The sequence below is a fragment of the Drosophila sulfurigaster genome, chromosome 2R (genome assembly GCF_023558435.1).
Source record: "Drosophila sulfurigaster albostrigata strain 15112-1811.04 chromosome 2R, ASM2355843v2, whole genome shotgun sequence".
In the NCBI taxonomy this organism is placed as follows: domain Eukaryota; kingdom Metazoa; phylum Arthropoda; class Insecta; order Diptera; family Drosophilidae; genus Drosophila; species Drosophila sulfurigaster.
The window spans coordinates 37374144-37394451 of record NC_084882.1 but is presented as its reverse complement, the minus strand read 5'-3'; the positions used below and the strand labels follow the sequence as shown (position 1 = coordinate 37394451).

General features: G+C 38.5%; 1 protein-coding gene and 1 long non-coding RNA gene across 2 annotated transcripts in view; one reads left to right on the top strand and one right to left on the bottom strand.

The window, feature by feature from the left end:
• Nucleotides 1–14509, bottom strand: part of LOC133839239 (uncharacterized) — a 75425-nt gene extending 60916 nt beyond the window's left edge. Inside the window, exon 1 of the long non-coding RNA XR_009894076.1 lies at nt 14352–14509. This is a non-coding gene — a long non-coding RNA (uncharacterized LOC133839239). The remainder of the gene's footprint in view (nt 1–14351) is intronic.
• LOC133839214 (serine-rich adhesin for platelets) overlaps nt 1–20308 on the top strand; it is a 47826-nt gene that overhangs the window by 12468 nt on the left and 15050 nt on the right. The window contains exons 2-3 of the mRNA XM_062270619.1: nt 1093–1134; nt 18166–18332. Coding sequence (XP_062126603.1) covers nt 18197–18332 — 136 coding nt within the window. The 5' untranslated portion in view covers nt 1093–1134; nt 18166–18196. The remainder of the gene's footprint in view (nt 1–1092; nt 1135–18165; nt 18333–20308) is intronic.

Below are 20308 nucleotides of genomic sequence, written 5' to 3'. Positions count from 1 at the left end.
AGAGCTTCAGACAGCATCGAGCAGTCAGCTTCCCACTCCCCACTCTCCACTCCCAACTCCCAAGCCACAGTTGAAATGATTGGGCCACAACCCAATAACTTAATTGGAAAAACGCATCAAAGCCGCTTTCATGAGTCTGTGGGGGAGATTCAGATATAGCCTCCGGGTGCACTTAGAGAACTGTGGACCGACTGAAGCTTAAAACTTAGATTCGTTGACGGCACTTAAACAAAAAAAAAAAGACACAACAACAACGACAACAGAAAGAGTAATAACAAAAACAATGAGAATGAGAATGAGAATAACTGTCAATGCAGCTGGTACTCGGAACCCAAGCAGTACGCAGTGAGTGCCCCGCGGTAAGTGGCAAAATTAAGGCTATTTTTTTACGCTACTTGGCAACGTATCCGCTCTTCTCGCTGCCACTCTCATTTCGGAAAGTGTGGAGCCCAGCAGCCCAAGTGGTTGGTCGCATTGGTTGTATATTTCGGTGGGGACAAATTAAATTGCGACTGACAAAAGAGCAAAGTCAAAACAGGCATAAACAGATTGCCTACATCGCTGGCCGACTTCCACTTTACTCGTAGTTTGTATACGAATAGTTTGGTAGTGCAGCTCTGTTGCAAGAACGCGTCGCCGCAACACGGAAGTCGCGTTTGTTACCACAGAGCGCATCCTGTCTTTGGTTTTGGCGCTGCCAACCACTGCCACTCGAATTTTGAATTACGAGCTGCATTCTGCAGTCTGTAGTCTGCCGTCTGCAGTCAGCAGTCAGGACACTGCTCACCCCATCCTGGCATCCCCATCGTCCCGCTTTGCCCCATCCCTCGGTCCCTCGGTGCGCGTGTTTAGCCGCATCCTGCCTGCTTTTGAAAGTTTTATGTAGCGCACTCTCGCAGCATCACAACTTTGCAAGTGTACATAAATTTAATTTCATTTTATGAGCAGGCCCAACATCTTTGGCAACTCTAATACACAGCCTCCCACACACACACTCAAACACTCACACACTCACACACACATGCACACTTGCTAACTGCAAATTCTATACCCAGCTAATGTGATTTTATTTTTCGCTTTGCTATTTTGCAGCACAGCCAGTTCCCTCTCCGTGGGTGCCAGGAAACTGTTTGGGTGAGTTAAGTATGAATTATGTTGTTTTAGTGTACGGACCAGAGTTTGAAAACTTATTGAAATATGCTAGGCATTGCAATGGCAGGACGAAGCGCCGGCCGCCAGCACTTTTGTGCCACTATAAACTTGTGTCCTTTTAAGCTTAATTGAAAGTTGGAGAGCTCAACCATTGCCCATAATGCAATAGGGACTGCAGTTCAAAGTTTTTGAAAGACGCGCCTGCCTTTCTGGCCGCCAGCACTAAATTACCAACAGCTGTTTTGCTTTTTGAGTGGTTGCATGAACAGGTAGCCGATGCTGCCGCTTCTGCTGCTGCTGCTGCTTCAGCTACAACTACAGCGTTCAAGTGACGCCTGTTTACGAAAAATTGTACTTGCAACAAAATAACTGATGGTGGGGGCCAGTACGTGTTGTGTTCTGTTCTGAGGATGACTTACTTTCTGATTTGAGAAAGTTTTCGGGTTTGCTACACAATTCAATTGGCATTGATCAACTTTCTTTCTTTCTGTCGGCGAGAGACATGGCAAATGTGCTGAAGCAAAGCACTTAGCCTTTGTTTTCTTTTCCTTAGTTTTGTGTCACCAAAAACATTTTCTATGAATAGTACATCAACATTGAACAGATCTGCACACGCGTCGTTTCACGCACAACAAATTTTGTGGAAAACAGCCACCAACAACAGAGTTTTCTCTGAAGAACGCCAAATATCTTCTGCAGCTGCTCATAAAAATGTCAGATGCATCGCCACCACATTCTTGATAACCTTCCAGCCAGCCAGGCAGCCAGCTTCAGTTGCAGTTGCAGTTGCAGTTGCACATGCACTAGCATTTGTGCACAATTTGTTTTTTTGATTTCTTTTACGGTCATGCAAAACTTTAACTTGAAAGTTTGAGCAGAGGAAGCGAGCTGCAGCAGCATCGCAGCACCAACTCCGACTTTGGAGTAGCTGCTTGGCTGACACAACGGAAATAGCTTGAAATTGTCAGCTGCGCAATGATGCACATTAAGTGTCAAGTGTCAGACGCTTCCAAAAGCTGGTTGACAACAGCAAGCAACAGCAACAGCAACAACAACAACAACAACAACAACATTTGTAGCAACCGCGAGAGAATAACTGACAACTGACGCCGCCTGTCATACTGCCATGGGGAACGAGCAATCCATTGCATAGAATGGGTGCTCTGTAAACATTCTATGTAGTATATACTCTATGTATGTATATATATATATTTATATATAGTATACTTATGTTGTTTAGCTCGTCTACCACTTTTCCCAATTTCCAAACGTGCTGCCAGCCTGCCTTTGTGTAAACAAATCTAGAGCCAAGCAATTTCTGGGATATTTTTTAGGACAAACACAATAACAGTCTAGCATGGCTCCATAGCGACAAAGACGACATCGTCATCGCCTTCGCCTTCGTCGTCGCCGTCGCCGTCGACGTCATGCTCAATATTTATTTGCGTAACCATTTTCACTACCCAAACTGACTGCGTTACCACCCTGACCACCCGTGGACTGGTTACATCGTCTGCTGCCTGAAGACGTCGATGAAGACGATATCCCATGGACTTTTCAATTCCGGCTCAAGTACGTGCCTCGCTTGATTTGCAATCCTTTGAAGTTGCACACGCAGGCTGCCAGTTGCCAATTGCCAGTTCGCAGTTGGCAATTGACATTTGGCAATTGGCAGATAGGGGACTTGAAAGGTACGGGGAATCATATGTATTTTGACGCATATTTGTCACAAGTGCAATATATCATTGGCGTTTCATTTGTTTGTCGTGCAACTTAACTCCTGTATCGAACTTTTCCGATGTGCAACAGACGGAACAGCGCCGATTTTCAAACTCTGCATTTTCAAGCATAATTGAAAATGTTAAATAAAATTATTCGTTCATACTCAGGGCAAACATTTGCTGGCTTGTGCGCCTGAGCTTATTCAATTGGAAAAGTTGTAAAATCAACAAGTCATTGACAAACAGCGGACCAAGCGACAATGTTACAAACAAGCTAGCAAAATACTGTGCTTATTTGCATATAAAACAGATAAAAAGTGTCCGCCAATAGATGATCAACTACGGTATACCCTGCACCAAAAGTGAATTCCCTAGTCAACAAAGAATTCTTCCTAAGTTTCGGGATACATAAATACTATGAATTTATTACCATATTTCTATAACTTTGAAGATTAATTTTACTTTCGGCATTTTGGTTTAGGTAAATAAACGACATCATTTGGAAAATATTTACAGCTAGAGTATTATTATTGACACACTCAGGTGCGCAAGCAGCAACAGCACTGACTGCGATGGGACAGTCAGGTAGCCGCTGTTACTCAAGTACATGAAAAAGTTGCCAGAGAGGTACGGAGAGGTACAAAAGCACATTCAGACGTAAAAGCAAAATGAAACAAGGATAGGGACAAGGTTGCAAGTGCAGTTGTGTGTAAATGCTGAAGTTTAGACGGTGCTGAGATAGGGCGATGCAACAAATAAACACATAATGTCATGTGGTATACAGTATGCAGTATGCAGAAAAGAATACTTGATACTTCTGTTACTTATGCAACTTGTATGCGAGATAATAAACAAGACAATGCAAAAGATTTATCAATTAATTATTATTATTATTGACACACAAGCAGCCAAGTAAATGCTCACATGTATTCAATACAATTTCAAAGGGAATACATTTAATTGTGGTTTATTAAATTTGAACATTAATCCTATTAGTCAGACAAGTCAGATAGTTTAATCAGTTTAAAATTGATTTGATTTTCTTGACACGCGTCAATGGCAACAGAAAGCCCTTAGATCAAATTGCCAACAGCAGTCGTAGAAATTAAAACAAACAATGTAAGCTCAACATCAAATATTTTCAAAAGTGACCAATGCAAATATCACGTATACACCAGTGTCTGTGGCTCTGACCGAATATACCGAATATACTGACTATGCGATAGCTAAAAACACCACTTTAAAGCAAACTTGTTGACAACTTAAAGCTTAAATGACCGGACTCTAACCGTAACTAAAATGGCAGTTAACTTTTGCCTGCATTGCCCGGATGACCAGCGAGAATTTTTGCAATTTTTGTGCAAATGATGCCCACCGGAAGAACGGAACCCAGACACATGGCTCAGAACACCACATACATTGGGCTCCAACGGACAACAACGGAACGTACGATGCACTGCGTATTTGCAGAATCAATTTTAAGCTCACATCATGCAATAGTTAATGCCACAGCCGGACCAAAAAGTACAACAGTTTGGCGCATAAATGAACGCCAGCAAAAACATAAAATGGTCAACGGCAAAATGTCCACGAATATCAGCGAAACTTTAATTTGTTGCCACATTCAGAAAAACCATTAACAAAAGAATAAATAGAAATGTTCACTTAATCTGCAGTAATTATAAATGCAAAAATTATGTGCATGGAAATCAAGCGAAAATTGAAATCAAAAACAGTTGTATACTATGCGTATGCTTAATTGCGCATACGTACGAATCGTTTGTGTGTATGTTATGTTTATATTTGGGAGTCTATTTCGATGAATACTCGCGTTGTGTTGGGCGTTATTTATTGATGACATATATAATTTTTATGATTTTTAAACACAGTTGCTCATTGAACCGCCCTCGCTCACAAAAAGGCTGCACAATAGTAGTTTTGTATCACTCGAATGTTGCTGCTCTTATTGAGGGCGTTGTTCTTATTGTTGTTGTTGTCAGATTTAAGCCAATTTCCGTTCATTTTGACGCTTCCGCTGGACACACACACACACACACACACACACACATTCAGCCTCATACACAATGATGGTACTCGTATATGAAATGCCATATACTCACTCACACATTGTATAGTTGGTATGTATTTACTCTTTTTAGCCAATCCCGAACACACTCTGGCACGCTCTGTATGTATGTATGTATGTATATGCATACATACATTGTATGCAAAATATGTCTGTATTTACTCTTTTAGCCAAACCTTTTGTTTTTCGGTTTTGTCTGTGGTCACTGTTGTTGTTGCTATTCCATTTGTCGCCGTTGTTGCTGCACGCGATGTTAGTCAATTTAACTGCACAGCTCTTGTTTTGGTCATGCATACAACAGTTGTGTGTGTGTGTGTGTGTGTGTATGTGTCCTGCTACCATTGTAAATACTTTTGCGTTAAATTGTCCATTTCATATAATTTATCTCAAAGAGTGACTAAAAATATACAAAATGTAAACATCTTGTTTTTCTGTACCAACAAAGTACGCACACGTTCTTGCAAAAAGAGAATAAACCCTAAAACAAACAAGATAAATGGCTTTTATAAAATTTAATTTTCGTAATTACAAAGACAATCAGCTCAGCACAGGTTTTAAGTTGACCAAAAATACTTAAACGACGTTTTAATTTATTGTTTTTCCCAATGGTACCTCAATTATCTATTTTAAAGGCTTGCGAATGCATTTTGGCAATTTTAATATTTTTATTGGAATTCGTGAATTTAATTGAAGTGAACAATATTCAGCCAGTCAATGATATGCACAATTAGTCAAACAAACAAACTTACACAGGGATATCAAAAAAATGCAATCCCATGCATTCCCACATGTCAACAAAATCGACAGGAGTAATTATATGAGTGCAAAATGAAACTAACATATTTGAGATAGAAACTTTTTTCTATATATAAATCAGTAGCAACATGTGTATGTATGGATATTGTTGATACAATCGCATAGGATCACATATCTGCCTAGCTAGCTAGCTTTAAAATATACAACATATGTATGTATGTGCACATAAATGAAATTTATCTTATACAATTGCACTTTATGAAATTTGCAACCTCCACAACACTCGGCTGCTAGTATATGAATATAAGCAATAAATGAAAAACCTGGGAATTGAGAATGGAATAAAAGAGATACGAACAGAGTGAGAGAATGCATGGTGTCATGTTATTATTTATTCAATTATATACATATAGATGGTACGAATGTGTGTATTTCTCGGTATCCTTTACTTGCATGAATGAAAATAATGAAATAAAATATTTGGATGCACCACTTCTCCTCGACCATGAATACTAAAAGCATTACCTGAGTTCTTTAGTTCTGCAAATATTTTTGCCAATGTGCAAAATCGTTCTTGCATCCATTACGAGATACGAGATGCGAGAGACAAAGACATATATTGCATTGCATTGCATATGCTCGTACTATAAGCAAACGAGTCGCAAATCGCTGAGAGGAAAAAATAAACAAGGCACAATCGCAATGAAATCAAAGAGCAAACAAAGCATTGTTAACCAAATAGGTAATTATTTGTATTTTATCAATTAAATCAACTGTTTGGATATAAACCAATTGCACCGCGACCCACAATAACAACAACAGATTCAGTTACCATCTGGTGTTAGATTTCCCCTCCCACACTATCACACACACCCACACCCACACCCACACACACATACACGCACGTTCTTTCCGATTGCTAAAGGTGGGCACAGCAATTCGGTATCCATTTGTTTACTGTTCGCGGCTCGTTCTCGACACAATTCATGGTTCTTTGGGTCATTGTCAACATGCAGCTGGGATTGCAAAGTTGCTGAAAGAGATGGGCAAACAAATGCCACAGTTTTCCGGATAACCATTATAATAACGATGCATTTCACGAACGGTTCGGGTCGCGGGTTGCGAGTTGCGAGTTGAGAGAGTGTGTACACACCAGTTGGCTGCTGGCAGGAACCTGGGTGCTTTGTGTGCATTTGCATACGAGTAATCCATTTGACATTATGACAGGGCATCATCTGACGGCGCTGACATGTGAATATTGCGATGCAATTAAATTGTGAGTTTACCCAGTTCCCCGTTCCCAGTTCCCATTTCCCAGTCGCCAATTGCTCATTGCCTGTTGCCAGTTGCCAGTTGCCAGTTGGCAGTACTCAGCTTTCAGTTTCCCTTGAAAATACAGCTGACCAGGCAAGTTTTTAATGAGCTCGATTTGCGTTCCTTTAATTAAAAACTGTGGCAGCAGCATAGCTGTTTGTTTACGTTTGTTCCTGCCCTTTTTACGCTTGATATTAAAACTTTGCAAGCCATTGGTCCAAAGGAATTTTATTAGTGCGCCATATGGGCGTGATCAACGACTGATTTCCGGTGCTGAGCGACGCGAAAGAGACTGTGGACCAAGGGATATAGGAAAAGTTTTTGCACTATTGTTGTAGTTGTAGTTGTTGTTATTGTTGTTGTTGTTGTTGTTGTTCAAGAGAGCCATTTACACACACATGTGTGATTTATTAGACCATATTTGGTAGAAAGTTGTTTACTTAAAACGCTGGCGACCCTCAACATCCGAACATCCGCACATCCGAATATCCGAACATCTGAACATCTGAACAGCTGGTAGCAAGTTTTTTTTATTACTCGTATTTACGTGAATATACGAACACATACATACATATGTGCACATGAGTATCTGTGTTTGGCACGAAATTAATAATGCATAATGAGCTGAAACCATGAATGTGCCTTTGATTGAGCTACTCATGCACCTCCCACATCAATCCGAAGGGTATATTTTGTTTGCCACACAGTTTGTTACAGTCCAATGGAAATTTATAACTATTCATCAACTATTACTAAGCTCATATGTGCAGGCAAATGAGGAGAATGCCGTAAATATCTCTGTCGGTTTACGCTTATTAACTACAAAACGTAATTATAAGTTGAATGGGTTACGGCAGGTTAACATCCATCCAGGACACGATTTATAAGAGTAGGGTATACGCATAGTATATGCAGGTAACTATCCACTTATCAAAGAGAGAGAGAGAGAGAGTTCATTGCTTTTGCCATTATTGAAAAGTTGAAAACGTAAAAATTGAAATCGTTGCCTACTTATGAGCATACATTTAATATGCAACTTTCTGCAGCGGTGGAGCATATACATATATTAAAATACTGCTGACAAGAGCATGCCGACACACATGTTTAACAATCCATATTGCCTTGTATTTCATTTTTATGATGACTTACGCCTCACACTCAATAGCGGCAGCAGGAGCAAAAATGTTTATTTGGCGTGTTGCTGCAACACAAATAATTGTCGAGCAGCATGTGGCAGCATGTATGTGTATGTGTGTGAGTGTGCGAGTGTGCGTGCGTGATGATGTGTTGAATTTTATTTATGATTATGTGCGTTCTGTCTTTATGACCATGACGCTCATATCGCATATACATATATCAAATATTTCCACCTTATTCTGAGTTGTATGCAAATTGTTGGCAGCTGACACAGTGATATAAATATTAGTCACACTCGGACGATGTATTGGAAAAAATAATTGCAAATTTTGACACATCCGCTGCGCTTTAATTTGCTAAATTTGCTAAACCACTTTCACTCCGAATAGATCGCAATATCTCGTTATGTTGTTGGAAAAACTCCAAACGCTGATATCCCACTGCCCACTGCCGAAAACTACTTACTCTCATCAAATGAGAATAGTGTCAGCTGCAAGACCGACCACTGCTATACAGACCACTCTATGAATATATCGAGTTTTATGTGGACATACTACATACTCGTTGTGCAACTGATATACGAATACATATCCAGGAAAAACTCATTCCTCTAGCTCTAAATTCTCTGCACTTTCTACTATGGCAGCTCTTGCCACTGCGGCTCGTGTTCATGTGCGCGTAAAGTCCATTACCATGAAAGACAAACAAACAAGCGCCCTGAACGTCCGGGCTTCGCGAATTTTTAGACACTTCATAAACAACCATGCAAAAAAAAAGCATAAAAAGCAAATTCAAATTGAACGACAGTTTTTGGAAAAACCGTTTAAGCGATATGTGCTGGCAGTTTGCACGAAAATTATAGCATATGATAGAATAGGATAAAGGAAGAGAGGATAGTTCGAAAAGAAGCATGTGCACAAATAATCGTGTTTCAAATAAACAAAAGCTGCCGGAATATTTAATCTATTTTAAGTCCATTGCGACGTGGTTTTCTGTTTTAAGTTCATTTGTAGTTAACGTATTAATTTAACTGAATTCGTTTCGACTGGTACAGTGTTAGTAAATGCATATAAATGAAGCTGTCAAAATTACAGCAATTTCATTGAGAGAGACGGAGAGAGTTCATAATAACTTAATCAACTGATAAGTGAAGACTACTTAACTTGCTATCTTTGTTATCCCATTGCTCTACTTGACGTGACAGCATACAATTAGGAGAACAGTGTGGTAAGTAGCTTGTTGTCTAATTGAATAGGCCAATGTAAATATCCAGAAAATAGACAATTATTGTTAACAACATTGGTCACACCGTTAAGCCAATCAACTAAATCAACAACACGCATACGGCATGTATGCCAATCTCATACTCAAACAGAAACAGAAACACATTGCCACCTACAACATTTTCGTATATTTAAGGCTTAAAATTTGGCTGAAGGGAAAGACGAAGAGTGATAGATGAACAGATTAAAGGACAGACTACGTTACTGAAATTGTTTGCAACGTTTTATTGAATAGCACAATGCCAACAACAATAAGCACAAAACACACTGAAATAAACAAACATTTGCCAAACGAAACTAATTTCTAATAAGATTTTGCCAATTGAAATCGGATATTATATTCGACACAGTGCGTGTAGCATATTTGCGAAACATAAATAAACATAAAATGAAAGTGGACAACCAGTCGAGCAAATAGTTAAAATGTTAATCAAAATGACTATGTAGTCGAGTTGTCATACAAGTTTTTAATTAAATATACCAGAACATGTTGGTCAGTGTAAAGCCTGTCAATAGTATTTGAACATTGCAAATGTTTTTGAGAAACTTTTATTGCCTGTACTCGACAAATTGAATTTGGTTGCAAGACGGACTGATATGAAGCACTTAATTTGTCTAGACTCTCTAAGATAACTCATTCATTAGTCATACAAACCACATACAGCTGGCAGCTTCCTTCCAATTTAGCATAGTCAAATGTACACCAATACACATTTCAACAAAGAAATCAACAAAAACCTTGGGAATACAATTCACTCAATTTCACATTGTGCCATAGAAAATTAAGCTGTTGTATTAATGTGAGCGTGCTTGGCTTACTGAAATCAAGCAAATATCTATTCTATGTATACGAGTAGTACACATTTTTCAACCGATGCTCAGCTTAAAGCAACACACACTTGTGTGCGGATGGTGTGTGAGTGTCTGTGTCTATTTCACACCTCAAGGGTGCTGAAATATGGCAACAAAAACCATCATAGGCAGCATGCACCCAACTTACTCCATCTACATCACCAACCACATTTCGACCCCCACGCTCGGCCCCATTCACAACACCCATCCACCCACCTTCTCACTGACAAGCAGCGTGCAAATTTCTACTGAGCAACTTGAACGTGTTGCTGCGGGCCGTTCGTGCTTGAAAAGTTTTCTAAACATAACTGCAAGGTCTGAGATGTTTGTTTGTTTTCCTCACTTTTTTCTGCATCTATGCACACATTGCAAATTCACTTGGTTTCACATTGTTGTTTATGGTGACTGTTTTTGTTACCACGGCTGAGGGACCTCCCATGGCATGTGCTCATCATCTGTTGTCATCCAAAGTTTTGATACCCTTTTTTGCGCTCACATACTCTCAATGTGGAATTGTCATTTCATTTGATCAACTCAAGTGAGGCACACCACACTACAAAGGGGATTACTGCTCTTTTTACATTTCAATAAGAATTCAAACAAAAACTCTAATAAATTCAAATCAACTTTAAATTATAATATAACTTTCCTCAAATACTGAAGTACTAAAAAAATACTCACAAAGCTTTAGGTATGGCACGTAGAAGGCACATAATAATCAATGTCCTTAAAACAAAATACACGCTTGTGTTTATTATTGTAAAAAGAACTATCGACAAAACTCACACATTTTTCTCATTGATTGCGGGGAGCACAAAAAAGTATGTTGTGTATGATCCTGACAAATCAGTTTTCCCTATTTGTGTAATAAGCATCAAAATGACTGCAAACTGTGACCCACAAACAAAAAATCAAACGCCCAACTCACACATTTTTCTCATTGATTGCGGGGAGGTAAAATTCCATCGAAAAATTCCATTGAGGAAAGAGACGACTTAAAAAATAGAAACCGTACAAATTCATAGCAATTGATTTGGCTGCGAGTCATGATGCCATGCAATACACACAAAATGCCTCACCATGAGGCAGTGTTTTCATAACTTTTATACTCCTATACGCTGATACCTATAACTCTGTGTGTGTGTGTGTGAATGTGTGCACATATATATGTACATACATACACATATACACACAAACCATCCACTGACGACATCACATAGTACAAAAAGCGCATATGTCGCTCGATTTTGTGAGTTTCCTGTTTCAGCATCGACACGGCATTTATAAAAATCATACGCACTGTTGTACCAGCAGCACACGGCAATGTCAATATATTCTTATGGGCTGGCAGGAGACACAGCACTCTTCGCCACTTTCCCGCATACGTAACGTCAATTTTGACAAAAATCTGTCGGTTGCTTCGTGTCGCTGGCGTTTCTGCTGATGCTGATGCTGATGCTACTGCGCCGTTACTCGGAGCATAAAAACACGACACCAGTTTATTTGGCCGGAACTGTCATTAGCACCCTTAATCCACTTTGCTGCCGGGTGGCGCTTTATGTAAGATTGGCAAGCCAAACAAATCAAAGGACATTGTCATTTTAACTTGTAAGTCTGAGTCGTGAGTGATTGTTCCTAATTGAAGGTGACACTAGGCATCTCAGCAGATTTTGAGAATACGTGACAACAAATTAAATTATAGTCTTGAATTGATGAAATACATTTAAATTAACTGTCGCCATAAGAGATTTCCAAGAACCCAGCCCAGCGTTCATAGTCGGAATCTAACTATTTTTTATATCAATTTCACATTTACTTGTGCCATGCGATTCCCAGAAGTACCGTCTTAAGCTTGTACATATTACTTGTTAAAGTCATAATAATAAAGAGAATTGCTTCAAATCTCGACTCGGATTCAAAATTGACAATAAAACAAAGCAAATTATATCTTACTTTTCGCAACAACTTTATCATTGCCTTTTACCTTTTTATAAATCCTTTTTAAGTGATGAAACACTCACAGGACCCACAAAAGGCAACAAATGAAAAATAACAAAAATAGCCGAAAAATGTTTTCTAGTTCGGACCAAGTCAGAGCCCCAGAATCCCTGACGCACATGCGCCATATAACACACACACACCGACACACCGACAAATTGTTGAAGCGGTAAAAGTTAGACAGCTAAACTTCAAATGACAATTGTCTGGGAGTGTGTGGGCGGAGCTTGTACACCTATGAGAGTGAGACACAAGGTGCACGACATTAAATTGGCCAATTTAAAAGTAGATATACTCATAGAAGAGGAAACAGCCAAATGTAACGCCCAGACAACAGGCAGTTGCTGGAATGTTAGTCTGGTTTAGCGGGGGGGTTGGGGTTGAGAAGCTTTCGGGTCATCCCTTATCAACGTGAAGGCAAAAACATTTGAAACTGTCAATCAGCGGCAACGAAACACGCCAACAAACAGCCAACTAATTGGTTGAAATGCAGAACTGAGAAGGCGGTGCTGCGCTGTGGCAAAAAGTTAAAAGAAAACCAAAAATTGGCGCTGCCAAAAAGTTTTACGCTTATTACACCAATGCCATGCAAAACCCAAAGAATGAAAGAAAAATCTTCAGCTGTAAAAAAATGGCGTCAGGATTCATTAGCAGAGCATGCCAAGTGGGCAACTTTTGAGCAAGTCTATTGCACCGACCGACCGACAGTTGCCTTGGCTAATTTAAATTCCTTTGACGCCGCCACCGTCGCCGTCGCCGTCTTATTAGGCATAGCCGAGCTTGACAGCTTCTTAAGCGCTTGAATGATTGACATCAAAAAGGTTTCTTCGTAATTTTTAGGATCACCAACTGAGGCAGAAAAAGCAACAGCAACAGATAATTAAATATATATTCTTGTATTATGGAAATAATTAAAAATGCGCATCATTAACACAATTTTACGCTGATTTTTGCATTTTGTTGAACTTTCTCGTTTTTCCACTCACTTCTGCTATTTGAATTTTCGTTTGCTTAAGTTCAAATTACATGACTGCGCATTTTTCGCCTCTGTAATTTTGCTATGCAGGGTATATCCACTTATTTTCACGTGATATTTTGCCTACAAGGTAAACTCCTCGAATTATTTGAAGATGTCAGGGTATTCAAGAAAGCTTTAAGAACAAAAATTCCAAGAAACTTTTTTATTGAAACCTCGCCTAATTTGCACACTCATTTTTTAAGTCTATTTAGCGCTTGCTGCCCTAATAAATAATATTTGCATTCTGTGTACGCTCCCAAATATACAGATAGCTAATTTTAAATAAACATTAAGATTTCCTGGGATTTTTTTTTTTTTTGTTTTTATTTTGTTTATGCTATTCTTACTTGTGCTACTTTCTTTTGTTTTTTTTGTTTCTTTCAACGAATTAAAAAGCACACAGTTTTGTTATAGATAAGCCACTTGAAGATTTACGACATAGCTGGAGACGAGTTGCTCTTGCTGTTGCTGTTGCTATTGTTGTTGCCATTTCCACTGTTTTGTGCAAAATTCACTGAGTAAACTAAGGCAGTCAATGGGGAGGAGGCGAGAAGAAAGCGCATAAACAACGCACGCCATTTTCAACGATTTGGCATGACAAATCCCGCACGATTTGGAGCTGTCCGTGTGTCTAGCAAACGCAACTTTGTCGCAGATTTATATGCGATGTCAGTGCAAACGGTTTATCACTTTGGCCTAGGCCTGTTCGTACCTTTTTACAATCTGCCAGAAGGCAAACGAAAGCACAAAGTTGAGCGCGACGCTAAGCCAATTTCAGACGAAACTGCCGGGACAAAGGTTGAACATTTTTGAAGAAGAAAACTCTCTCTAGATTTAGTGCAATTTCATTTACTTTTGTCTTGGAATTTAGTGAGATTTGTAAGACAGGCAAAGATGTCGCATTCCCCCACAAAAAAAAAACGTGGTCGTAGATTTGAATTGATTTGTTTAAAACTCAGGAATTTATCAATAGTTCTGATGATATTATATTATAATTTGCCTTAATGATATTTGTATTTTATCAATATATTTACCAAATGTCAAAACAAAAGCCTCTGTGGTCAGATAACGATTGCTCATAAATGAATTTGTGTATTCCACGAACAAATATATAAAAAATTTGCTTATTAAAATTTAACGGCGTTTTTAGTAGGTCATTTATCATAAAGCACAGACGAGCCAACACAATACAACTGATTGGGATAAGGCAGATTCAACGCTTATATGTATATCGGCGACTTGATAAATGAGATGTCGCATAAAACATTTTGGCTTATTACACCACACACAAGAGCTTTGTGAACACATACACATGTATATTACAACTCGTATATATTATGACAGCCAGTTGAATGGCCAGATATGAACTATACTATATATGTATATCTGTTGTGAAGGGAAGTCGCGGCCAGACATTAAGAGTGACTACAATTATTTTAGCTGAGTATTTAAAAACCAAAACAACAATGCAATAAAAGTTGACTGGCGAATAATTTGATGAATTTGATTAGAATTTGATGCGAAATATAATTACATGCAAATTTATTTAAATGCATGTTTACCCGCGTAATTGCTGCAAAATTTACGTTTCATTTAGCTGTCGACGGCTAGGGCCGCCAACGAGAACAAAAAAGGACACAAGTCCGGCCGAGCAAGAGCAATTGACCAAATGGCCAAATGGCGGCAATGAAAAAGCAGCAAACAGATTATAACTCCCAGCTGACGTTGTGGGCTATATTATTTTGCCATTGAAAAATGCGGGGCTCTGAATGCCGCCGTGACCCAAGTGGATTTTAATTTTTCAAAGTTAACCAGCAGAGATGGCGACCCTTTTTAATGTGCTTGGGCAGTCGGCTAGTCGGAGCTGCCCTGACCCGGCTTGGCTTGATCTGGCTATGTTTGCTTAAGCATCGCCGGGATTTACCACTCCATTTTATTGTTTACCTTTCTGACTGTTTGCTGATTGATCCCTTGGGTGGGTCACCGTTCGGTGCCGCCGTAATTAATTTTCCTTTTTGAATTGTGCATCGCAGTGGAGGAACATCAAATTGTCACGTAATTATATTTTGTTTTAATGACGCTTCGTGTCCGCGATGAAAAGTCAATTAATATTTTCGAAAATTAGCAAATTTAGACTTGACATTGCCGTCAGCATCGACACGGAGCCCAAAACCGAGACCGAGACCGAGACTGAGGTCGAGACCCAGACAGACGGCATGTTCTTTAATTAAATTCAATGGTCGCATTTTAAATCATGTAGTGGCTTTTTAATTTTAATTAAAATTACAACGGTCTCCCAATACTAATCTCAACCAATAGTATGTGGTCAACAAAATTAATTTGAGTGCAATATGCATATCAATATATGTTATTATTTATGCTGACTGAGTAACCTATGAAAGACTAATATAACGGCTAGATAATGTATGTGATATTTTTTCTTAATGTCAATAACCTGTCTGCCAGCCATTTTGCCTATAGATCTCATTGCCTTTTGTCTTTTGTCGAGAACAACACTATATGTACTTTACGCACATTATTATTTCCCTTCCCAAACATACAACTTGTTTTACTCATCGTCTGATTCCGTTCTGTTTAAGTACTCAGGGGCTCAGGTGCGGAATACGGAATACGGAATATTCATGTCGTGGCCTACCTTGAGTGTATTCCATCCTTCTTCCTCCCGTGCTTGCATAAGTATATGCAATAGTAGGTGCTTGCATCAGTATGAATTACTATCAATGGCGTGCACAATAAATTGAATTTCATTGCATGACGACGTCAATTAAAAGCATGTAAACTCAATCGCCAATGACGTTTTTAAAATGCAGTGCAGACATCAGCAACGTGGCAGACGCCCAGAACGGACAAGAAGAGACGACACTTAATGAGTCGGCAAATGGCTGATAAAAATGCACAGGCAATATGAAAATCACTGAGAGGCCGCTGTGAAGCTGGAACTGTAGCTGTAGCTGTAGCTGACATCGCTACGTGGTTTGCAAAGTTCCCGAAACGAGCAGGAAACATTGATAAAAGTAGCAAGTGACATTGGGCAATGATGATTCGATTTGGCTGGCTTAATGACCAACCATTAAATGAATCACGACGAGAGCTTTTTAAATGATTTAATACGCAACATTTAATAATAGTCAATGAAAAGTTTTTTAATCAAACTTTAAATGAAGAACTCAACTGAATTTACTGATTCAAAAGAACAAAATAAAAATAATAAATACGTAAATAGTTTCAAAATTTTGCAGTGTACATATTGCACAATACTTGCAGTACTTATTCATTTAAGCAAAAAAAAAAATCCCATTAACAATTATGAGTTTCCCTTTGCCATTGCCAGCATTTAGCTGGCTGCAACTTAAAAGAAAAACTCACTACCATTGACTTCGGCTCAGGGCTTTTGTTTTAAACCGCCAACAGTTTGTAAGGCTGCACTGTTGCCATACCATGTACAGCATTCAGCGATAAAGGCCTCGTTCTCATCAACAAAAAGGAAGAAAGCAAGACGAGGTCTTGGTTTGCCTCACTTCCAGTTTTACTTTTGAAGTTTTTAATTCTTTGAATCTTAATGACTTCTCGTAATAAGTTTTCATTTCTCGTAATTTCTTAGGTTAATAGAATCTTTCCAGCTTGCTACTACAGCTGCCGTGTCGAGCAACTATAAACGAAACAACAGTGGGAAAATATATGACAAAATATGCATCTTATCTTAGCAGTTTAAATTTGAATTTTTGTAATGCATTGCAAAAAGAGAGACTACACATAATGTGTGTGGCAAACAATCAAATTCTAATATTTTCGAAATTTAACGGTCATTAGAACGACAGTTTAACGATGAGACCACGGTACACACATTTCCCATTGAAACTTTTGTGTTGGCAAGAAAGAAAAAAAAAACCATTATTACGAAGTTGACACAGAGTCAGTCAGCAGGAGAGGACTGCCAGGAAAAACGCAGACGATAATAATGACAATGACGATGAGTCAAGTGCTTGCGTGGCATTCTCAGCTATGAATTTTATTCAAAAGGAAGCTCTGCAAATGCATAAAAGTCGACTACACAAAGAGCAACAGAACTAACGGTGACATTGGTATGAACTGTGCTTTCTGACTTTATATTACAAAAAGTCCAAGTTGCAAGATACGAAAATGAAACAGACTCAAAGAAATTCAGCGTGAGCTGCGCTAAATACTTTTGGCTGGTTGCTAATTCCACGACGTGGTCATCCTTGGATACGGCTAATCATAAATTCAAAAGCAGCAAAAGTACAACGCTGTAACAATTAACTTATTAAAAGGATTTAAGGTCAAAACAAAAGTCAAATAGGGAAAAGGCAAAGGAAGCAACAGCGCCCGGACTTCCGCGTGCAAATTGTGTAAATGAATGCGAACAAGGCGTCAAGACGGCCAACTAGAAGAGCAGAGAAGTTCCAAAAAAATAAAGGAAGAGCAGCGGTTCATGGAATGAGCACTTTCTTCACATACGCCCGAACCCCTCATGCACTTTGGGTCTTTTCTATTTCTATTTTTTCCTTCACTATGTCGCATAATTCATTTAACTGCGACTGGGTTCAGCAACTTCAAATTGGTTTGCAGCACACTGGCCTGCCTCTCTCTGATTGCCAGAGACTTCTGCTAATTAGGAAAATTGATTTGAAATTTATGATGCGCAAAATTGCCTGGATTTTGGCTGAGTGTCAACTCTAATTGAAACTTAATGTTTTGCATAGTTATTCTGGTGGCTAGCAGATGTTTACAAAATTCAAAATCGTTCTCATTGTTGTATATTACAAATTTTTTAACACTTCCTACCACTTGCTTTCCATCTCTTTGCAGTTGTTGTGACATTTTGGCAACATAAAACGCAATGGCGCCACAGATGACGCCATTTTCGCAGCTCGACAAAATGGCGACGACAATGACGCTCGCATCCAAAGCGGAAATACTCTGGCTCTGCCGAATATTGCTGCTTTGCTTTTGCATTGGCGCCGCCGCTACTAGAGGTAAACATAGATTAAGTTTCAGCATGTACATAATTTACAAGCTCACAAACTCACAACGTATATCTCGATTATAATATGATACTTAACATATAAGCACATATAAATCTCATTTTTTGCACTGAAACTCTCATTGCGGATACATAATTGCAAAATTGTTTTATATTGCTGTGTCTTACTTTAAATTGCTAAGAACCCTATCGCTAACTTTCAACAGTCATTGATCTAGTTACCCTGTATCACAAATTTATGCTCCCCTTTCAATTTTTACGTTAAATGTACGTTTGGTTGGTCAGTAAAAAACCAGAACAAATTACATTTGGCGCAGACTTCAAAGTCTGACCAGAGGCGCATTGCGTAAAACTAATTACCTGTCAGAGTCATATTGTGCAACATTCGGTGGTTGCCTTTTACAAAATTTTACAAAATGCAACAGACAAAAGTGTAGGAAGATTACTAAGGGGTATAAATGGTTTTACCTAAAATATCTGACTAGACTTCTTAAAGGTCTAAAGGTTCGCCACAATAATCATCAGTCTAAAAACACTGAAACTTGAGAAACTTGACAAAAAATATATTAGTCCTGCTGTTTTCTCAAATATCTTTGCCAGAGTATGTAATCTTCGGCCCGCAACACAACTTTACTATTCCTTTTTGAATTTAAAACTGTGAAAATATGTATGAAAAAAAATAGATAAATGTATTCATATATATAAGCATTGATAAAAAAAAAGGCAAAACACACATGTACGTATTGAATATTAAAAATTCCAAACTGATATTCAAGCATTTGTGCCATTTAGTGAATATTGGTTATTAATTCCCATTCAATTTTCACGACCCTTACTTTGATTTCCTATAATATTTATAAATTTCGAAGTTTGCATTCTTCAAAATATTAATTAATTTCATAATTAACAATGTTTTGCTTTGTGCTGAAACAACGATAAACGACATTCACATGAGCATTTTTCTGAACTCAATTTGTTTTTGATAGTGAAAAATTGTGAATACGAAATATGCAACATGGAATAAATGAAATGGACGATTTAACAAATTACTCTTCGCAGAAAAAGAACTGCACGTTTAAATTCAATAAGAGCGAAAACCCCAAAAATAACTTTTCAATAAAATGTGAATGACAAAATCAAATAAGTATGTTATATCTGTAGACCAGCATTTACATCAGTAGTCCAACAGTGATATACCAAATCCTTGCATACACCCGCGGCAACCACAACAAAAAACAAAAACAACACCGACAACACAGTAAAAAGACGATGATAAATTTATCAAAAAATTGTATTTCACTGACACATCCCGCATACTCATGCATACGCATGTGTGTACATATATGCATACATCCATCGTAATCATATTGGGAAAAAATGCAATTGCAATGCAATGAAAGCTGATCACGTGATTGCCACAGATATACCATTGGGATGACTGCTGCCGTAGACGGAGGTCCACAACTCATGACAATTTCATTGCCATATTGCGACAATTTTTATTAAAATTTAGAATTTTCAATTTATTTAGCACTTCTCATGCTCTCGCCCTCGCTCTCTCGCTCTAGCTCCAGCCATCGCTTTGACTGTGGCTGTGACTGTGACTCGACCCGACTGGATTTGCAGTGTCCTGTCTGCTTTTTGATTTGTTGCAGCTGCGTGAAATTGGTCAGAAGAAATATCAATAGCCAATAGTACGTGATTTGAATTTGGAGCCGCTTTGTTTAGTGTTTAGTTTATCCTCAATCAATGACCACGATTTCAGCCATCATGCATTTTTTAAAGTTATTGTTTTATTCAAACGAAAAATGGAAATACGTTTTAAATGCTATTCGTCCCAACAATTGATTAGACTTGGATAATTAAAGGAAAATAAGTTGTTCCGATAATATAATTCGCATCTTCTCATGTTCGTAAATTGTAATGGACTGAAATTCAACCAACTCTCAAGTGACTAAAGGACTCGCA